At 39.6% G+C, this 21,509-nt stretch overlaps 1 protein-coding gene across 1 annotated transcript; it reads right to left on the reverse strand.

Moving 5' to 3' along the window:
• Positions 1–13,888: 13,888 nt before the first annotated feature.
• Positions 13,889–15,759, reverse strand: LOC145103909 (protein PLANT CADMIUM RESISTANCE 2-like). The gene is made up of 4 exons (XM_079041185.1): positions 15,186–15,759; positions 15,019–15,090; positions 14,438–14,671; positions 13,889–14,140 (listed from the first exon to the last, which is right to left on the reverse strand). Exons 1-4 carry the CDS (start codon positions 15,550–15,552, stop codon positions 14,055–14,057), a joined length of 759 nt encoding a protein of 252 aa, XP_078897311.1. The 5' UTR covers positions 15,553–15,759; the 3' UTR covers positions 13,889–14,054.
• Positions 15,760–21,509: the final 5,750 nt, after the last annotated feature.

Below are 21,509 nucleotides of genomic sequence, written 5' to 3' on the forward strand. Positions count from 1 at the left end.
GGAGTGTTCCTACAAGGACTTCATGACTGCAAAACCCAAGTCCTTCGACGGGAATGGAGGTGTGATTGCTCTGACTCGATGGTTCGAGAAGATCGAATCCATCTTCGAAATTTGCTCCTGTTCCGAAGCAAACAAGGTGAAGTTCACCGCCTGCACCTTCACCGACAGAGCCTTGACCTGGTGGAATGGTCGAGATAAAACCCTAACCCTGCCAGTGGCTAATGCCATGGGTTGGGATAGACTGAAGGAACTCATGCTTGCGGAATACTCCCCGAGGGGCGAAGTGCAAAAGTTGGAGCATGAACTCTGGAACTTAAAGATGAAGGGTTCCGACATCGCTGCCTACACCGCGAGATTCTGTGATCTGGCTCTCCTCTGTCCGGGAATGGTCACTCCGGAAAGCAAGAAAATCGAGAGGTACATTTGGTGATTGACGCAACCAACCAAGGGGAATGTCTTGGCTGCTAGACCGGCTACATTTGAGAGCGCCAAGGATCTGGCTCAGACTCTGATCGATCATGGAATCGATATGGATGAGGTGGCAGCTGTTTCCGAGCCATAAAAGGAAAGTGGTGGGAAGAAAAAGAAATCATGGAACAAGCGGAAGGGTCAGTCTTCGCAGGAGCCCTCCAAGAAACAACAAACAGTGGCAGTTCATGTTGTTACTGCTCTTGCTGCTGCTCCAGCTACTGTTCCAACCACCCAAGCTCCTACCGGTGTTTATGCTGGGAAACTACCTTTGTGCAACAAGTGTAACTTCCATCATCACAGACCCTGCCGTGAGTTGAGTTGCAACAGCTGTGGAAAGAAGGGACACACAGCTCGATACTGCAAGGTTCCAACCCAACCAACCAACCAGGCTGCGGGACTAGGTGCTGGTCAAGCTTGTTATGGATGTGGAGAGGTTGGGCACTTCAGGAGAAACTGCCCCAAGGCAACAACTGGTGGCAATGCAGGAAAAGTTTTGGCGATGGGCCAGGAGGAAGCGGTCGCTGATCCTACCGTTGTTACGGGTACGTTCCTCCTTGACAACTCTCATGCATGCATTCTTTTCGATTCAGGTGCGGAGAGGAGTTTTGTTAGTCATGCATTCAAACATCTAATCAAATGTAAATCTCAACCTTTAACCGAAACGTTCACCGTCGAGATGGCTAACGGAGAGAAAGAGAGCGCGAACGACATATTTATAGGCTGTACTCTTCCCTTAGGCAATCATTCCTTTCCTATCGATCTTATGCCTGTATCTATTAAGAGTTTCGATGTCATTATCCGTATGGATTGGTTGACCCCCAATCGTGCTGATATCCTTTGTTTTGAAAAAGCTATTCGCCTCAACCTTCCCTCTGGCGAAATCCTCATGACTTATAGTGATAAACTCAGTTCGAAACTTCGTCTCATCTTGTGCATCAAAGCTCAGAAGTACCTGCGGAAGGAATGCCATGCGTTTCTAGCTCATGTTGTTGATGAGACACAAAAGGGTAAATACCTCGAGAGCATCCCCGAAGTCTGCAACTTTCCTGATGTCTTCCCTGAAGATCTCCCAGGAATTCCTCCCGAGCGTCAACTCGAGTTTCGTATCGACTTGATCCCCGGAGCTACTCCTGTAGCTAAGTATCCTTACCGTTTAGCGCCAGCGGAGATGCAAGAATTATCCAGCCAGCTCAATGAGCTGATCAGCAAAGGATTCATAAAGCCGAGTTCCTCACCTTGGGGAGCTCCGATTTTATTCGTGAAAAAGAAAGATGGATCCTTTCGGATGTGTATTGACTACCGAGAACTGAACAAGCTGACTATCAAGAACCGATATCCCTTACCCAAAATCGATGATCTCTTTGACCAACTTCAGGGAGCCAGTTATTTCTCAAAGATAGATCTAAGATCAGGGTACCATCAGTTGCGAGTTCACGAGAGTGATGTGCCCAAGACAGCATTCCGAACTCGTTATGGACACTACGAATTTGTAGTAATGCCCTTTGGTCTGACCAACGCACCAGTAGTATTCATGGACCTGATGAATCGAGTGTGCAGCCCTTTCCTAGACAAGTTCGTGATCGTGTTCATCGACGATATACTTGTCTATTCTCATAGTGAGGACGATCATAAACAGCACTTGAGGCAGGTGCTGGAAACACTAAGGGCGGAGAAGCTATATACAAAATTCTCAAAGTGTGAGTTCTGGATCAGGAAGGTGAATTTCCTTGGTCACGTGGTTAGCAAGGAAGGTATACACGTGGACCCTTCCAAAATCAAAGTGATAGAGAATTGGTCTGCACCAAAGACACCCACAGAAATCTGGCAATTCTTGGGTCTCGCGGGCTATTATTGCAGGTTTATCCAGAATTTCTCCAGAATCGCTAAGCCTTTAACTACCCTGACACAAAAAGGTGTAACATTTAGTTGGGGAGTCAAGCAAGACACTGCGTTTCAAATATTGAGCAGGCCCTATACAACGCACCTATCTTATCCCTGCCCGAAGGGACAGAAGACTTCGTGGTCTATTGTGATGCACCCAATCAGGGCCTAGGCTGTGTGCTCATGCAGCGGGGAAAGGTCATCGCCTATGCCTCGAGGCAGTTGAAAACACACGAAGTCAATTACACAACGCACGATTTAGAGTTGGGAGGAGTGGTCTTTGCGTTAAAGATCTGGAGACATTATCTCTACGGAACCAAGTGCACTATCCTCACCGACCATAATAGCGTGCATCATATCTTTGATCAGAAGGAGTTAAACATGAGACAGTGACGATGGGTAGACCTACTCAGTGACTACGAGTGCGAAATTCGTTACCATCCCGGCAAGGCCAATGTGGTAGCAGATGCCCTCAGCCGAAAGGAATATTCAGGGCGTAAGGTGAAGGCACTATCAATGACCATCCATTCCTATCTGTCCGCGCAAATCAGAGAGGCTCAGCTGGAAGCCTTAAAACCCGAGAACATGGTAGATAAAGCTTTGCAGGGAATGGAAAAGAACATTCAGGTCAAGGGAGACGGAGTGTACTATTTCATGAACCGGATCTGGACCCCAAAGTTCGGCGGGTACAGAGAGGTTGTCATGAATGAGGCTCACAAGACGAAATACTCCGTTCACCCAGGTTCAGATAAGATGTATATGGATCTCAAACAGCTCTATTGGTGGCCAAACATGAAAGCGGAGATTGCAACCTTCGTGGGCAAGTGCTTGACTTGCGCCAAGGTGAAGGTGGAGTATCAGAAGCCCTCAGGTTTACTTCAGCAGCCAAAAATACCTGAGTGGAAGTGGGAAAGGATAATAATGGATTTTATCACTAAATTACCTAGATCCTCGAGTGGGCACGACGCCATCTGGGTAATTGTCGATCGGTTGACGAAGTCCGCCCACTTCCTGCCAATCAAAGAAAACTTCAAGATTGAGAGACTCACACGGATCTACATTCAAGAGATAGTTCGCCTTCATGGGGTACCTGTATCCATTATCTCCGACCGATATAGCAGGTTTACCTCGAGATTCTGGCAATCACTACAGAAGGCTCTTGGAACTAAATTGGATATGAGCACGACTTATCATCCGCAGACTGATGGACAGAGTGAGAGAACAATTCAGACATTGGAAGATATGTTGAGAGCCTGCGTCATCGACTTTGGCGCGTCATGGGACACTCATCTTCCTTTGGTTGAATTTTCCTACAACAACAGCTACCATACCAGCATCAAGGTTGCGCCGTTTGAAGCCCTCTATGGCCGCAAGTGCAGATCCCCTTTGTGCTGGGCTGAAGTGGGTGTCACGCAGCTAGTCAAGGGTCAAGTCCCTGACAGCACTCTCACTGGTCCTGAAATTATCCGAGAGACGACTGAAAAGATCGTGCAAATCCGAGAACGACTGAAAACCTCACGAGATAGACAAAAGAGCTACACCGATAAGAGACGAAAACCCTTGGAATTCCAGGTCGGTGACCGCGTCCTTCTGAAGGTCTCGCCCTGGAAAGGCATGATACGTTTCGGAAAACGTGGAAAGCTAAACCCAAGGTACATTGGACCATTTGAGATCCTTGCTAGGATCGGTCCCGTAGCATACAAACTCTAGTTACCACGAGAGCTCAGCAACATCCCTCTTGTCTTCCACGTGACAAACCTAAAGAAGTGTCTGTCTGATGATGTTTACATGAGTCAGCCAGAGGGTTTTGTCAACACATTTCATGACTATGAAATATGGCAAATGGATGTCAAAACCGCATTTCATGACTATGTCTATTAGGGTTCTGTTAGCCATAGCCGCATTTCATGACTATGAAATATGGCAAATGGATGTCAAAACCGCTTTCCTTAATGGAAAGTTGGCTGAGGATGTTTACATGAGTCAGCCAGAGGGTTTTGTCAACACAGAGTACCCTAATAGAGTGTGTAAGCTTGAGAAATCCATTTATGGGTTAAAGCAAGCACCTCGCAGATGGAATCTTTGCTTTGATGAGAAAGTCAAAGAATTTGGCTTTTCTAGGAGTGATGATGAATCTTGTGTATATGTCAAGGCTAGTGGGAGTATAGTTAGCTTTTTGGTATTGTATGTGGATGACATACTACTCATAGGAAATGACATCCCAACTCTGCAGGAAGTTAAGTCCTGGCTTGGGAAGTGTTTCTCTATGAAGGACCTAGGAGAAGCTGCCTATATTCTAGGGATAAGGATCTTGAGAGACCGGAGTAAAAGACTAATTGGACTTAGTCAGAGTACTTACTTGGATAAGGTGTTGAAGAGATTCGGCATGCAGGACTCCAAGAAAGGAGAGTTACCCATCCAGAGTAATGCCAGATTGAGTAAGACACAAAGCCCTAGTACTGAGGCTGAGATAGCATAAATGAGTCGAATACCTTATGCTTCGGCTGTAGGATCGATCATGTATGCTATGACGTGTACTCGACCTGATGTAGCCTTTGCTTTGAGCATGGTTAGCAAGTATCAGGGGAACCCTGGAAAGACACACTGGACTGCGGTAAAGAATATCCTCAAGTACCTACGGAGGACTAAGGACTGGGTCCTTACCCTCGGTGGGAGTGAAGACTTGAGAGTTGTAGGGTATAGTGATGCTAGCTTTCAGACTGATAGGGATAATTTCCGCTCTCAGTCAGGCTGGGTCTTTACGTTAAACGGAGGAGCAATTTCTTGGAAGAGTTCCAAGCAAGAGACAGTGGCTGATTCAACTTGTGAATCAGAGTATATAGCAGCTAGCGAGGCAGCAAAGGAGGCGATATGGCTGAAGAACTTCATTGGAGACCTTGGAGTTGTACCAGCTATTAAAGAGCCAATGGAAATTTTCTGTGATAGTGAAAGTGCAGTTGCCTTAGCCAAGGAACCAAAGGATCACGGGAGATCCAGACACATCGACAGAAAATACCATTTCATCAGACATCGAATAGAAGAAGGACTCCTCGTGGCAAAGAGGGTATCATCGGATGAGAATCCAGCAGATCCCCTCACGAAGGGACTGACTCGGGTTAAGCATCTCCAGCATGCTCGGAGCATAGGGCTGAAGGATGATATTAGATTTAGTAGTTAGATAACCTTGAAATTTGTAAAGCGTAATTGACATTAGATGATGAATAAAAGGTGTTTTATTTATGAGTAAAGTGTTGTTATCTCTTGTCGATCGTTTACTATATTTCTTTTGCATGTTTTGACTTCCAGAATAATTATGTTTGGTATATCATATTATTCGAACCTCTACAGTCGGTCATATGTCGGAAGTAGGTATGAATCAAGACTGTCATGATTGGTTGTAGAGGTCTAAGTTGTTGGACATGGCTACAACACTCATGAGTGCTCATAAGTTCTGAGCATTGGACTCAACCCACGCTCACTGGAATCACTTCATGGAATTTATCTCGAGTGATCGTGAGACGGTAATATCATATAAGTCTTCAAACCTAGATATATGATTTGTTACTTATGAGTTGGTTATGCATTGATTGTACGTTAACGCATTGGTAACTCGATGTTATAAAACGTGCTTTGTGTATAATTCAATGAGTGGTAGAACAAACATATGAGTCGAAGTTTATCTGTTCCTTCTTGGATTAGAAGCTGATATCTGGGCCCCTCGATGATTTTGTTTTGACCTATGTACCGGGCCCGGTCAGAACTAAGTTGATGTGTTCAATTAAGTTCTTTGTCAAACAAATCGGAAATCGGGAAACAAACTGCTGGACAACAAGTAAGACATTGTTCCATGTATTTGTCCGGCTGATATCTAGAACAGAGGATTATATGATCACTTATCTTAAATGGCGTATCATCATCTTCTCAGTTCCGAGAGACCTTGAAAGAGCTACGATTGCCGATCGGTTCCTGAAGTATTGCAGTTATAGTTATTAGACTTATCCAAGTGGAAGACTGTTGGATAAGGTGTCTAAGTCCATAACTATTTCTGGTATGTACTTGACCCGACCTGGCATGGTCCATTTGGGTTGCATGGCACCATGCAATTGGATAAACTAAAATGAGAGAAATAACACTTATGGTTTATTAATATATTATAAGTTCTAATATATTAATAATATTATTTAATTAGTTTGATCAAGAATTAATTTAGAATTAATTAAGTGATCAAAAGATAACTAATTAAATATATGGGTAGATTATGTAAATCTTCCATATCTTATATAGTGGGCTAAGAGGCTCCATGGATTATCAAGTTGGGTTCCACCCATAGGATGCTCCATGGGAGTTACAAACCCATGGGTCATGGAAATGAAGAGTCATGACACATTAGGGTTTACATGGTGTAACCCTAGATGTGTCAACACTATATAAGAAACACATTCTCCACCAAAATCGGCGACACTAAGAAACAAGAGGGCTAGAGCCGATTTTGCAAGTGTAAGATTCTCTCAAAGTTTACTCCTTTGCATTTGGTGTTGTGTGAAGCATTTGAGGCATCACACTTGGGGTGCTACGCTCACAAGGTTTCAAGGATCATAATCAACAACAAGGTAAGTTATTCTATCTTTCATTCAAGTTAAAAATGTTCCCCATGTATGCTAGATAGGAATATAACCTTGGAATTCAACTTTGCATGATTATTAGACAAACATAGATCCAAGGTTATTAGGGTTGCATGTACACTTAGGAAGTGTTAGAATGCTCAAATCCCATCAGTATTAGGATCAAGTTGAGTTCGAGGTTTCACTAGACACTCAACATCTCGTACCGTACTTTCGTGAAAACCACTCGCTCAAGGTGAGTTCATACCCCTACCCTTTTACTGGTTTTTAAAACGTTTTCAGGGGAAGAATACAAGCCAAACATAAATGCTTTTGTTAACTAATACAAATAGTTTTTAACAAGTATAAAACTCATGCGATTCTCTTACTTTAACCCTTTTGTACTGTGTTGAGCATAAGGGACGTTTTCACCAAAATTGCATAGTTTTCCGAGCTCGATATTCACTACGCTATACATACAAACTATATTCGGTATAGTTTGGGATTTTCAAAACATAAAAAGTACAGAAACTTTCACTACTAAACATATACACTATGATAGAAATAGCTTACATTACTACATGAACTTAGCATTCATAACTGTAATTATCACTACCTTCGGATTTCATTACGGTAAAATGCTACAACACTACATGTAAACTAGATTGTACGATACTGTGAGGCACTACTTCAATACTGTACCCTTAGGTGTGCAGGGATAAATCCTATTATAGTATAACCAGAGTCTCCTGGAGGGAGAGCGTGAGATTTGTGAATAGATCTATTCGGGACTGACAATCCCACACCCGAACTGCTAGCTACAGTTGGGCAAGCATGCCTAGGGTGACAAATGTCATTTAACTCGATGCCTGAAGAACGTTGGAAAGGTCTCTAGTCATATCAAGCATGGTTATACGACTCACATTATGTATAAATCACCTTTAGTTTACCACCTGGCACTCTTCAACAGTTTTATTTATACTAAATAGAACTAACACACACTACGTATAATGGCTGAAGCCAGGGTTTTCAAACAAAAATCGATTATGCAAGGATTTCATATACAATATACTTATACTTCATGATTAGCCTTAGCTAGCCACATGAAGTAGTATTTTCGCATATCACCACAGTTTTCAGTAACGAACATTCATGGTTTATACGGAACTTATAATACTACATTCTCACTAAAGAAAATATCGGATCTTCTTGAAACGATACAAACACTTCTACAAGCTCACCAATAAGTTTTCATTACAAACTACTGCTTATGAACTCACCAGCTTTATGTTGATATTTTCAAACTGCTTGTATTCTCAGGAAATCAGTAGACAGGTACCTACTGGATTTTTGAGGAGTTGGAGCAATAAGAGTTTATGTCCATATTCGTACAAATTATATGATGTAATTCAAACAAGTTTCAGACAATTTCCAAATTGATGTAAACATTTTTATTTAAGTATTCATTGTAATGGTTGCGTTGCTATGATTGCTATTATACATTGGTTGTGATGCTATACATGACGTCCTCCGCCCCGGAACGTTTCCGCCATCGGTTTCGGGGCGTGACAGTAGTGTAGAGCTGATGTCTTATAAACTGATAGAACTGTATGTTAGTGATAGGCTAAGGATCCTACAAGAAAAGTGTGATAGGGTTGCATGAACTGTGATGCCTTAGCCTAGGAGGTTATTTTTATAAGATTGAATCTATCCTTGCTACTTGCTTAGTGTATGCCGCATAATTGTACATAGTCAGGGTTTTATAGCCTTAGAATTCTTGATTTAGCCTTTCTTCCTGTTCCTTGTTTGGTTTTGGACATGAGGTAGAATCATTTATTCGACTGTCTATTTAGTCATGTATTGTGTATGATTGGCATGCGTGAAGCAAATGGCAAGGATAGCAAAGATCTTGTGAGGGGGAGCGGTGCTAAGGAGAAGTCTACAATGAGTACCTGGATGTTTAGTATTGGTTTTAAGGAACTAATAATGTGGGTGTATAGATGCTCTTGGGGAATAGAGTTCTTGTGATTTAGGGTCTTGAGAGGACGACTTGAGACAAATATTGGTTGGTGTGGAAGGTAGTATTGGGCTCGTACTACTAAAAGCACTGGATCCGTAAGCGACTCAAGGAGAAATCTTAGTAAACTAAGGAACTTGCAGGAGTGTGTAAGTGTTCGTGTATGCGCTTTAGTCTGTTTCTGATGGTGTTCTTGTGTGTTTCAGTATGGTGGTTACCCGAGATTCAGGCTCCAGGGACCCCGAGAGGCCGAGCTCCAGTGATGATGAGATCCGTAGGATCGTTGCCGCCGAGGTGGCCGTGGCAATCAGAGGGGGTATACCAGACATGTTTGGGTCTATTAAGACAACACTGATTGAGACTTTCAACGAGCACTATGCCGACGTCATTAAGGTTGAAGCTGTTGTACCCACCGCGGTTGTTGATGTTGTAAGACCGCAGGGGGGCGATTCATTGTGGTACCTAGAATTCAACAACACGAAGCCACCATATTTTGATGGGACCTAAGACCCGATTTTCGTGATGAGATGGATTACCGATGTATGAGGGTTGTTTTTTGTAACATTCGCTTTCTTGGATGAATCGAATTAGGGTTTCAGTGGGTCAAAAGGTTAGATTTTTGGTGAAAAAGGGGCCCTCGCGACGTGAGGCATGGATGCTCACGACATGAGGAGGGCCACATGAAGATTTCCATCTGGGACTGAGCCCACGACGTGAGAAATAAGAGCTCATGATGTGAGGAGCTCTGCAGCCCAAGCCCACGAAGTTTTAGGGTTTCCTACGTATTTAAGCCCTCTCATCTCGGTTTAGGTTTCATTTCTCAGCCTCCACCTTCCCTAACTAAGAAAACCCTAACCCTAATTCATCTTTGTGATTTTGAATCCATTTTAGTGTTTTGGTGGCTAGAAGAAGAAGGAGAATAGGCTATAGAGTGTTGGTTCAGCAAGAAGGCTTCATCATCATCATCATCTTGTGCACATTTTGGACCATTGTAAGTATCCAAGATCCAATCTTTATGAGCTCAAATTTCTAGATCTAAGTTCTAAGCTCCTTTTTTCATGTTTATGTTGGATCGCATGCTTGAGATCCATAAAGTTGGCAACTTTGTGGATCAATGAGTCATTATCTATGAGTTAGTCATATGGATCTGGAGTGTGGTTGTGATTTATGAATCTTGTTTGAGTTTGGGGCCATTTCTTGTCATTTTGACCTAAGATGGGTTTAGGACATGCTTGGGGCATGCATACCCATCAAGTAATCATTTTTATTGGCCTTTGAAGTCCTTATGAGCTTCTGAAAGAAATAGGATTGAAGGCTTAATGGGTTAAGGACTTAAGTTGGATTTTTTAGCATCAAACTATTCTCACGACAAGATGACACAAGGTCTCACGACGTGAGAAGCATTGGTCCCATTTCTGGTCATTTGTTTGGGGCTCACGACGTGAGGGCAGCCCCGTTGACTTTTCCTTGGCTGAGTTGACTATGTTGAGTCGTAATGAGTTGGGATCTGATTGAGTAAGCTCTCACGACATGACCAAGGTTGGTCACGAAGTGATATGTGGTTTTTGGGCATTTGGGCCTTGTTGGGCCCTAGTTTTCTGTATGTGGGCCTTTTGATGCTTGGGCCCATTTGGAACTTTGGGTTGTGAACCAATTATTAATTTGGTATTATTTCTTGGTGCTAGCGCGCGGGAGTTTTCCGGATCGGCAGTCCGAGCTTTTATTTGAGATATTCGCCAGTTTTAGGTTAGTTTTACTAGTCGTTGAAAGGCCAAATTTTTTATAAAATTGTTTTTTTTTACATACCATTTTCACCTATAAATACCCCATTCTAAACATTATTTCTTACACCATTCTTTTCTTACTCTATACACAAAATACACACAACATTTTCACAACCAAATCCATGGATCCCAACCAAAACACCCCCCCCCCCCCGGGCCAAACTTTAGAAATCGCAAACCCGATAACGCTTTTGCGTTAGACACAACCCCTCGCCAATTCCCGACCATGGAATCACCTCAAGGTGGTTTTATCATTTTGCTTCAAACTGGTTCCCGTATCCAACAAACAACACTTTTCCATCAACAATATCAAGCTTTCCCGGCCTTCCAACAACAACAACTTCAATAATATCAAGTTTTCCAACAATTCCAACAATAATTCCAACCATAACCATCACAACCCCCTCATTCGCCGGATTTTGTTTCGGAAACTCAACCTTCACCACCACCTCAATGTGAAAAGAAAAAAGGAAAAAAAATTGGTCCGACCCAACACCACCCAAGAAAGAGTCCCATGGACAAAAGAGGAAGAAGAAAAGATAGTCGAGGCATGGATTTCGGCTTCCCAAGACCCAATCGAAGGCGATAGTCAAACGCTCGGTTGTTTTTGGGAGAAAGTTTGCACGGTGTTTTATGAGCTAACGGGAAGTGAAAGTCCAAATCCCGATCAAATTAGCTCGAAGTGGGGCGATATTCGACTAAAATGCACCGAATTTGGAGCAATTTACAACAACCTCCTAAACATACGAAAAAGCAGGTCAAATGATTTTGATGTCTTCAAGGCGGCTTTGGACCAATTTGAAAAAATAACGCCAACCCGCAAAGCTTTTCCGTATGTGAAACATTGGCGAAAGTTGAAATATGCTCTGAAATGGAAAGAGCAAACGAAAGGAAGTACACAATCTTACGCTTCAAAGCGTTCAAGAAACCCCGATGCAACGTCTCAACAATCGGACGAGCAAACAGATTTCGACATCAACGATGATTCGTTCAATCTTGAAGACGAGCAACCTCTTCGTCGGCCCGTTGGAAGAAATAAAGCAAAAAAAGCGACTTCAACGGTTTCGGGATCTAGTGTTATAATTTGATCATTATGTGCACGTTCAGAAAAAGAAGGCAGAGATGTTGAGTTGGGTAGAACAAAAAATGATAGAAACACAATCGGTGATTCAAACAAAAACCGATAAGGAAATCTTGAAAATGAAAGCGGGCGACCTCGAACGCAAAGATTTGGAGCTATTTCTCGCGATGAAAGAATCCGTTCGAGTCTGACGTAGGAATAGAGGATAGTTTTTTTAGTTAAGCTTGATAATTTTAGGTTTTTTATTTTAAATGTTATTTTTATTTTTTTTATTTTAATTAATGTAATTTTTATTTTTAATGTTATTTTTATTTTATTTTTTTAATTAATATAATGTTTATTTTTATTGTTATTTTTATTTTTTTTTATTTTAATTAATGTGATTTGGTATTTTAAATTAATGAAAATAGTATTTTTTTTTAAAAAATTATATGATTTTTATGTATTTTTTATTTAAATTTAATTAAAAAAAATAAGGTGGAATAGTGTGTTTAATGGTAGGTATCATATGGTTAGTAGTAGGGAGTGTGCTGATGACGTGGCACCCACCACTATAGTGGTTAGTGATGGGTATAATGGATAGTCTAATCATGAGATACCTACCACTAAACACATCATTTCATCTCATTTTTTTAATTAAATTTAATTCAAAAATACAATAAAACGTATCTTTTTTTTAAACAAGTTTTTATTCAATTAAAAAAACATTACATTAATTAAAACAAACTTAAAATGAAATAGAAAAAAACATAAAAATACATTTACAAACAACTTAATTTTTTAAACCTTATTTTTTCAATGATTGAATTTTTGACACTCCTTCAATTTTAGCCAAACTTTTAGGTGTGTAAACGGTTTGTGTCTTCATATACATATTGATGTATGGACACAACAACCGCTCGCCTTCGTGTACGTTGTTTATAACAAAGTTATAAATTTCATTGAACTCAAGGCATTTAACTCTTATATCGCAAAACTTCGAACGTAGTTAATCAAGACTACGACTTCGGCAACTCATTAAATCATGAAAAACGTTTCCAACTTTTACCCAAAAATCATCATCCATTCAGGTATTTGGCTTTTCTGAAACCGTCACCCTTGTGGAAATTGTAAATCGTTGTGGGCAACACGGATCGCCACGACCACAACCCACAACGACACACCGGGATGGTATGCACGGTCGTGGTTCGTGGCCACCTCGTCCACGAACTCATTCATCGTCTGTATACGAGAAGGCCTTATATTATATATGGCCTTATTTTGACTAAAACTGAAGTTGGATTCATTGCATGTAACACTCCAATTTCCAAAGTTTTGACCTATATTTTTGATTTCACCCCATCAAAATCAAACATATGTTTTATCAGGCAATGCTTATTCCAGAGTTCAACCATTTTCAATGACAATTGACTAAAAATGTTTTTTTAATCTTCCACTTTTCTACACACAAAAACATATTTACAAACATTCTTTTAATTAAACTGTTTTCATAAAGGGAGAATTTCATATATGTCCCTTTTAAACTTCAAAATATCATATTTGCCCAACTTAATTTCTCAATATTATATTTACCTTTCATAAACCTTCAAAATATCATATTTGCCCAAATCATTTTTTATAATGTTTTTAATATTTTATAATCATTTTTTATAACTTAGAATTATTATAATAATTAAAAATTTTAACCATATTATCTTTACGTCTATGATAATGGAATGTAAACTTCTAAATTGTTGGAATGTCGCCCTTTTGACAAACAAAAAGATTCATCTTCAACCCTCTCTATGGAATGTATATTTTGATTGCTTAGTTTTTGTTGTTGTTGATTATTATCATGTTGTAGATGGAGGATATTTTAGATATTACTATTGATATTTTAATGTTTAAAAAGTACATATACGATATTTTGATATTTAAGAATGACATATATGATATTTTGATGTTTAAAAAGGACATATATGATATTTTGAAATTTTATGAAGGGTAAATATGATATTTAGAAATTTTATAAAGGGTAAATATGATATTTAGAAATTAAGTTGGGTAAATATGATATTTTGATGTTTAAGAATGGCATATATGAAATTCTTCCTTTCGTAAAACTATAACCGTTATCCAATAATATACAAAGAAATGGCATGGCAATCAAATTCGGTGGTTTGTAATGATCTTTTTTAATTTGAAAAAATGACATTACAATAATTCCCTTATTTTAATCTTCATCTTGACATCTCTTGCTCCTCTGGTGGTATCAATCGAAATACTGCCACTGCTTGACTTTCCCTCCTCTTGTTTTCATGCCATCCTATATATTTTTTTCACAAAAATAATAGTATATTATTTATCAATTGTCATCCATACCTTAAAACTAGTAACATTGATTTGTGTGCACAAGATTCTTTCATTTTGCCTTTTATCAAACCACATTTTACAAAATTAAGAAGTAATCAATAATTGAATTGTGCATAAGTGAGAAGATCTTAATGCATAATTACAAAAACATACATGGTCCGTGTACCCTTAATCAGTCCAAATACTTATGTAATGGGACTGATGTGGACCCGACCCGTGTATGTGGGGAGAAGGAATGAGATCCAAGTACCGATTGAAACGTTGAAGCCCTGATGATCAAGCTCCCGATACTGTTGACATAAGGCACACCATCCGCAAAATGCATTGATCAAACAATCTTCGAGTAGGCTTCCTTTTAACTTGTATTTTTTTCTCATTTTGACACGATATAGACAAGTGTAAGGGAAAGTCAACCACAACATGAATATGAAAACAAAGCTCCCTGCTCCTAAACACGCACACAATGTCGCTGGTTCATACCAAGCTGCATCCATTTCCATGTGAAAGACAAGTTAACTTCAAAGTTCAAACATAATTTCAATCAAACAGTAGAATGTAATAGAATCAAACACGAGTTGTGAGCTATGAATCTGAGCTCATGGATTCTTTATGTATAGACATGATCCCCATGAAAACAGTAATTGTAAATTTCTATACATCTAATGAGACTCACATAACCGATAACGAAAACAAAAGGTGTTTTGCACGGTGGTCAGTAGTGGTGGTTTGGGGTTCAAACAATGAATTGATTGGAAGTTTCGATTGAATCACTAATTTCAAATCTCCGATTGAAGAATTGATGAACGAAAAGCAAATGTTCAAGTGACTTACGCGTATGTCCTTCCGTCAAAATCTCAGCGATCTCCCCAAACGTAATGCACGGACAAAGCGTCGTAACGAAACCTGAAATTTGGGGGTGAAATTGATCAAACGATTTCATATGACCGAGTGAAGATGTATATTTTGAAAATACGATTAAAAAATTTGCGATTACGTACAGTTTTTGATGTTGGAGGTACACTGGAAAAGACCGGTGGACCAATCTCGTTCATGATCCGGATACAAATGACCAGGATTTGATCTCCGGGGACTCAAGGAATAAGGATACCGTGCTCCTGATGACGACGCCCCCGGCTGCATGTGATAGAAATGTGGTGGAGGTGCTCCCGTCGTTCCCGGTTGAGATTGACCAGGAAACATCTGAGGGTTGTAGGTTTGGTAGTGCAGAGGCGGTGGTACTACCATTGTTGATTGTTGATATTGAGGCGTTGATTGCGACGTCACCGCCCATGGTGGTGGTGGTGGAGGCGGTGGCGGCGGCGGTTGTTCATGGTGTGACGATATAGGAGCTTGGTTGGGTTGCATGTGGGGCTCAATTTTGGACCCCACCGAGATACCAACAAGAGATGGCGATGGCGAATAATAAAATAGAGATGAAGAGGGAATTTGTGTCGCAATACAGCAAAAATGGATTTGTGAAGAATTGGAGGAGGAAGGAAGGAAGGGATTGAAGATGGTGAATGGTGGATGAAAATTGGATATCGGAGGTGACGATCGAAAAGAATAAAAGTTGACTTTGATGCTCAAAATTAGGAGGTTAAATATTGGGAAAGAATTGTAAATATGGATTATATTTGTATTTATAGGTTAATAATAATTAAATAGCAATCCTAGTTTCATATTTGTTCCACCACGTAGGTATCTCAACAAAAAAAAAGTAATAAAGTTTTATCATACAACTTTTTTTCTTTTTGGTCATTCCTATAAGTTATAAGTGGGTTTTACATTTTAAGTAGAATTTCATTGTTAGGCAATATATGTTTAATCGTAAACATATAATTTTGTTTCTGACATAATGATATATCTTCAAGTTCCAATCCTGTGACAGTTGACATAAATGATATAATCTTCAAGTTCCAATCCGTTGGTATATTTACGTGCTCAAATAAAAACAATAAGTGATATTGATTTTAAAAGATAGAATTCAAGGATTTCATAGAATTTTTAAAAGTGACTAGGTTGGAAAGAATAGTGTTGTATTTTTATTTTCATGACCTGAACTCAAATTATGTTTTAAGACTTGAAATGGGAGAGTCATATAGAGATCACGTAACCAAAAACTCGTGGGGAAAGGAAAAGTGAGAATGTGGGTGGGGGTCTAGAGGGAGACTGGGAGAGAGACCCATTTTTATTTTTTTTAATTAATTAAGCATATATAAAAATCAAATATAAAATAAAAGGAGTAAAAAAAACTTTTTATATAGGCCAAAAACCAACCGCATAAAACAGCTAAAATCATATAAAAAATTCCTGGCAACGTAATTTTTATCTTGGTATCAGAGCTTTGAATCAAAACGTTCTTAGCTCTATGGAAGGCTAAACTCCTAAGGTATATTCAGGAAAAACAGTAAATGTATTATTTTATCAATTTCTTGTATTTCTACGGTAACATTTCTATTAAAAACTTCATAAAAACTCTTGTTTTTAGATAAAAGACAGCGCAATTGCTTCTATTAAAAAGTACCGAAAGAGTTGGTAAGTGTTTGAAGTTAACCGTTTGGTGAGTCCTAAAACAAGTTTGTAAATATAAACCTTTGAAGTTTTTATGTTATGTCCGATCGCTTTGAGCAAGAGATACAAAATTGGTACGATAATTCACGAACTGTGGATCCTGAGTATATCATTTTTAAAGAAAATAGTTCTAAACCTACAACTACCGATTTAGCCAATAATTTAGCTTGTATTTATAATCGTTTAAATCTCTTTTCTAAAGTAGCACTTAAGAATTTTAAAAGTATTTCTGAAAAACAAAAAGATCTTGAGTCAAAAGTCCAAAGTTGTCAAGAGAAGCTTGAATCTTGTGAGGAGTTATTAAGAAAAACTCAGAGTGAAACCAGAAAAAGCTTTCAACAAATCTCAACTGAGATCCATCAATCTAAACCACTCACAAAAAGAGAAGTCCTGAGCCTTGTTCAAGAAATAGTTGAGCAACCAAAATTAGTTGAGAAAGAAGCCCTCAGACTAACAGAAGAACTCAATCATAAAACCCAGAAGGTTGAAAATCTTCTTCACGAAGTCAAGAGGCTCATCACCGGATGAGTATTGCCAATCAAAAGGCAACTACTGAGTATCAGGAAGCCATACAAGCCACTGAAGACTTTGAATCACCAGCAGTTGGTTTTGCAAAAACAACCGACTACAAAGAAGCTCTAGTTAGCCAAGTAAAGGCTGTTATAAAACAAAACAACACCTTGCTTTACTTAGCAACTAAACAAAGTCAGAAACTGATTGAGATTGAAGAAAAGTTTGACAAGCTCAAACAAGAAGTTCAAACTGTTATCAAACAAAATACTCAGCCAGCAGATCTTGAAGACTCAATATCAAGCTTAACTAAAAGACTTGATAATTTCTCTATTAGTGGGAAACTTCCAGTAAAGAAAAGTAACGGGTAAATCTACGTCTTTGAAGATCCTAACAAAATCTTTAAAGAACAGTTTGGGAAAGAATCAAAGAAATGACTTTCAGAAGGCCTAGCATCCTCAACAGGAGTTCCACACAAACTCAAACAGAACTCCCAACTCAAGAAGATCAAATTCGTGGTTATCGACAAATGACCCGAAACAGATTTCAAGCAGCTAGGGCAACAAGAAGAGTATTTGGAAGAAACAGCTATAATCGCACCTTGGAGTCTGTTGTAGATCCAGAAAGACAACTTGAAATATCAAGAGAGAGAAGGGCAAATCTTGTTCCAGCAGAGGTACTTTATTCAAACAATAGAAGTACTACAAGACACAGAGTCTATGAACACTACTCTGAGCAAAGAATCCTATGTGTTGGAGAAAATCAAGTTAACCTTCGGCTGTGTAACCAAGAAAGCTACCAGAACTTAAGAACTTCAGGGCTCCAGCATATTCACCTAGGAATATTAATGATCAGGCTACATGCACTCCACCGGAGAAGTGCGGGAACAAATGCTCTAGTTGTCCTTCGGGACACTAGATGGGAAGATAGTCGACAAATCATTGGAACTATGGAAGTCGACCTCTCTGCAGGAACGCAGCTAGTCTACATGTTCCCTGATATGGTTCTAAGTATTGAGGACTTCCATAATCATGTAGAAGTTGTCATACAAACTCATGGGTATGAAACTTGGCAACGCGGCGAAAGTAATCTTTTGATTACAATAGCCATGACGGGTAGGCTATCAAACACTAGCTATATGGGATTCCAATATAGTGTAGAAAATGTTGTGGACCATCTCACAATAAATGGCATCACGGCAATTTCTGGTGAAAGAAGGAGTATAGAAGAGCTTGAAGGAATGAGCTGGAATCTAAAGTCATCTGAGCAAACATCAGTAAGTGTACCATCAAGAGTAGCGGTACATGAAAGGCTTAACAGATCATTAAGTCTCCAATTTGAAAGATATCGCCGAACCCCCCAACCAGCAAGATACTTTGTTGACCAGAATGATCGAGAAGTATTAGGTAACGATCATTTGGACGAAGATGAAGAGCATTTTATAGGAGTATGTTTTCAAACACCTCAGACAAAACATATCCCCTGTGATATATGTTTATGTGAAGAATGTCTGGATGAAGCAAGGATCTTGGAGAATGAGCCACTAAACACAGTAAGACGTTCCAATAAGCCAAGACGATCAAAACATAAATGGTCAACTCTTGGTGAACCATCTGGAAAATGGGACTATTATGTCAACTACGATACCTCAGTAAGCACAACTTCAATAGAAGAAATTGCAGCAACTGGCTGGGGAGATGGATTCCCAAATGATGAAATTACCCCAGGAAAAGTGACAATTATGGACAAAACAAGTGACTGGGATGATGATGAAAGAAGTGGTGGAAAGATCCTTGTCCTACGAGAAGAATTTTCAAAAAACCAACAAGATTTTCTTGATGAATATATGCCACAATGGGATGACCAACTCGCCACACAAAGATCAGAGTCTGAATGGGAAAACCCATTCGCAGCGAAGCATGGTGAGGACCATACAATTCTTCATCTTTCCAAAGAAGATGATGACAATCTGCCATACCCAAAATTTCGCAACTTTAAACAAATGGCAGCACAAATGGTCAAAAAACATGAAGAACATGCTTTTCCAACAGCAAATGACGCAGGATCTGGTGCAAGCTATCAACCTCCAGATGATGCAATATTAGGACCAGCTGTCTACCCACCAGCACGGCAAAATCCACAGCCAATTTATAGGCCAGACTACCAGTTTGGTTACCCTCAAGGAAAAGGCAATATTTTTAATGGAGGATATGGTGAATATCATAATTCACAGTGGACTATGCCACCAGCATGGACGGAATCAGGTGTAATGCTTGTTCTACCAGCAGATCCAGGCTTATGGTCAGATGTAATAGCACGATGGGAGTCTATAACAATCAATAGTCTCAATAGCCAAACATGAACTGACAACAAAGCAAAATTAGCCTTTATTGAAAATCTTCTTGGAGAAAGCGAAAAGTTAATGTGGCAACAATGGCGAACGGCATACCAGATGTATATGCTGCCCTTGAAGCAATCGCAGATAAACCACAGAATATAACATCACAAGTTAGGCAGTTAATATTGTTAGAAGATCCATACCGAGGCTCAACTGATGAACAAGACAGAGCCTACAGAGATCTAGACAGAATAACTTGTGAAGAAACCAAGAACTTGTGGACATTCTTGGAGGATTTCAGGCAGTTAGTAACAAAGTCTGGAAGGCTATACTTCCCCTCAACAACAGAAAAACTTTTTGCTAAACTTCCACCTTCTCTATCCAAGAAAGTTGAAGAATCATTTAAAGCCAGGTACCCTGGTCTAAGTTCAGGAGTTCTGCCTACAATCAAATTCACTCATACTTTCATCTCAGAAATATGCAAAGATGCGGCGCTTGCCAAAGAGCTTAAAGATTTATCTCTTTGTTCAGCCATACCAATTCCTGGTTATTACAAAAACAACAGGAAAAAGTATGGAATGAGGAAGTCGAAGACTTACAAAGGAAAGCCACATGGTTCTCATGTAAAGCCATTCAAAAGAAAGTACAAAGATGACAGAGGACGAGTCAAGAAATGCAAATGCTTTATTTGTGGAAAGGAAGGGCATTTCGCAAAAGATTGCAAAAGCAAGCAAGGAAACATTGCAAGATCAGCTGTCTATCAAGAACTGGATCTTGATGACAACTGGGACATTGTCTCAGCAGACTTTGATGACACCAGTGTCTATAGTATATCAGAAGGAGAAGGCGATACCCATCAAAGCATCAGTGTTATGGTCCAAGATACTCCATTTGAAGAAGCAGCTTTCACAATAACACATGAAGATAATGAAAGTAGCAGCGAAGATGAAAGAGAGGATATCCAACATAGTCATTATGCTTTCATGTTCCATCCAGGACCACCAACAAAAATAGCAGATATGGTTCAATCCGTAGGATCGTGGAAATCAAGCAAAGAATTGTCAGCTCAAAGTAAAAACTGTGAGCATGATTGGAAGGAAAACATAGTCACAAATTACACGATCTGTTATTACTGTGGAATACTAACCACAGACGTGTCAAGACTTAACTGTCCCAAGTGCCAACTCACAACATGTGCTCTTTGCGCCAAAAATTATCTTGGCAAAACAGTTAACGTTAAGAAAAAACAGCAGATTAAGCCGGAAGAAGAAAGTGACTTTACCAATAGGGAAATAAAGCTTCTCAAAGAACTTTTGAAAGAGAAGACGGAGCAAATGCAGCAGATGATTAAGGATCAAGCCAAAGAGTTTTATGAGACCAAGGCAAAAATACAAAAGAGAGAGGAAGCATGGCAGCTTGAAAAAGGCTTGCTAACAAAAGATCTCACAGATACTCTTAAGATAATCGATCAGCTTAAAGCTGAACAAGTAAGGCTTGAAGAACAAAAGAACGAAGAAATAAGAAGGCTGAAGGAGCAACTACAAGAAAGGAAGGAAGAAAGGGAAAAGTCTCAATTCCCTAAAGAAGAATTCCCACCGTTAAGCGAACTTCATGTAGCAAGGCCCTTCATGGAAGCAGAGATTCATTACTCTGAAAATGCTACATCAAACCCAAAAGTTAGGAAGATAACTAACTCACTTTACAACGTAAAAGTTGAGTTTGATATCCCTAATTTCCCAGCATTTGGGATCGGCGCAATAATAGACACAGGAGCATCAGCATGCTGCATAAACAAGAAGGTTATTCCAGAAGAAGCACTTGAACCTTTAAACCACAGTGTTTTCTTTAATGGTTTAAATTCAAGACAGCAAGCAACTCACAAAATAAAGCAAGGCTATTTTCT

This window comes from Lactuca virosa, chromosome 1, assembly GCF_052849685.1.
Source record: "Lactuca virosa cultivar CGN04683 chromosome 1, Lactuca_virosa_CGN04683_v6, whole genome shotgun sequence".
In the NCBI taxonomy this organism is placed as follows: domain Eukaryota; kingdom Viridiplantae; phylum Streptophyta; class Magnoliopsida; order Asterales; family Asteraceae; genus Lactuca; species Lactuca virosa.

Excerpts from the sequence above, each read along its gene's own strand:
- LOC145103909 (XM_079041185.1), bottom strand. The coding sequence starts at position 15,552 with ATGCAACCCAACCAAGCTCCTATATCGTCACACCATGAACAACCGCCG. Across the intron at positions 14,672-15,018 it reads TTTGACGGAAGGACATACGC|CTTGGTATGAACCAGCGACA; the intron begins GTAAGTCACTTG and ends AAATGGATGCAG. Across the intron at positions 14,141-14,437 it reads GGGCTTCAACGTTTCAATCG|GATGGCATGAAAACAAGAGG; the intron begins GTACTTGGATCT and ends AAAAATATATAG.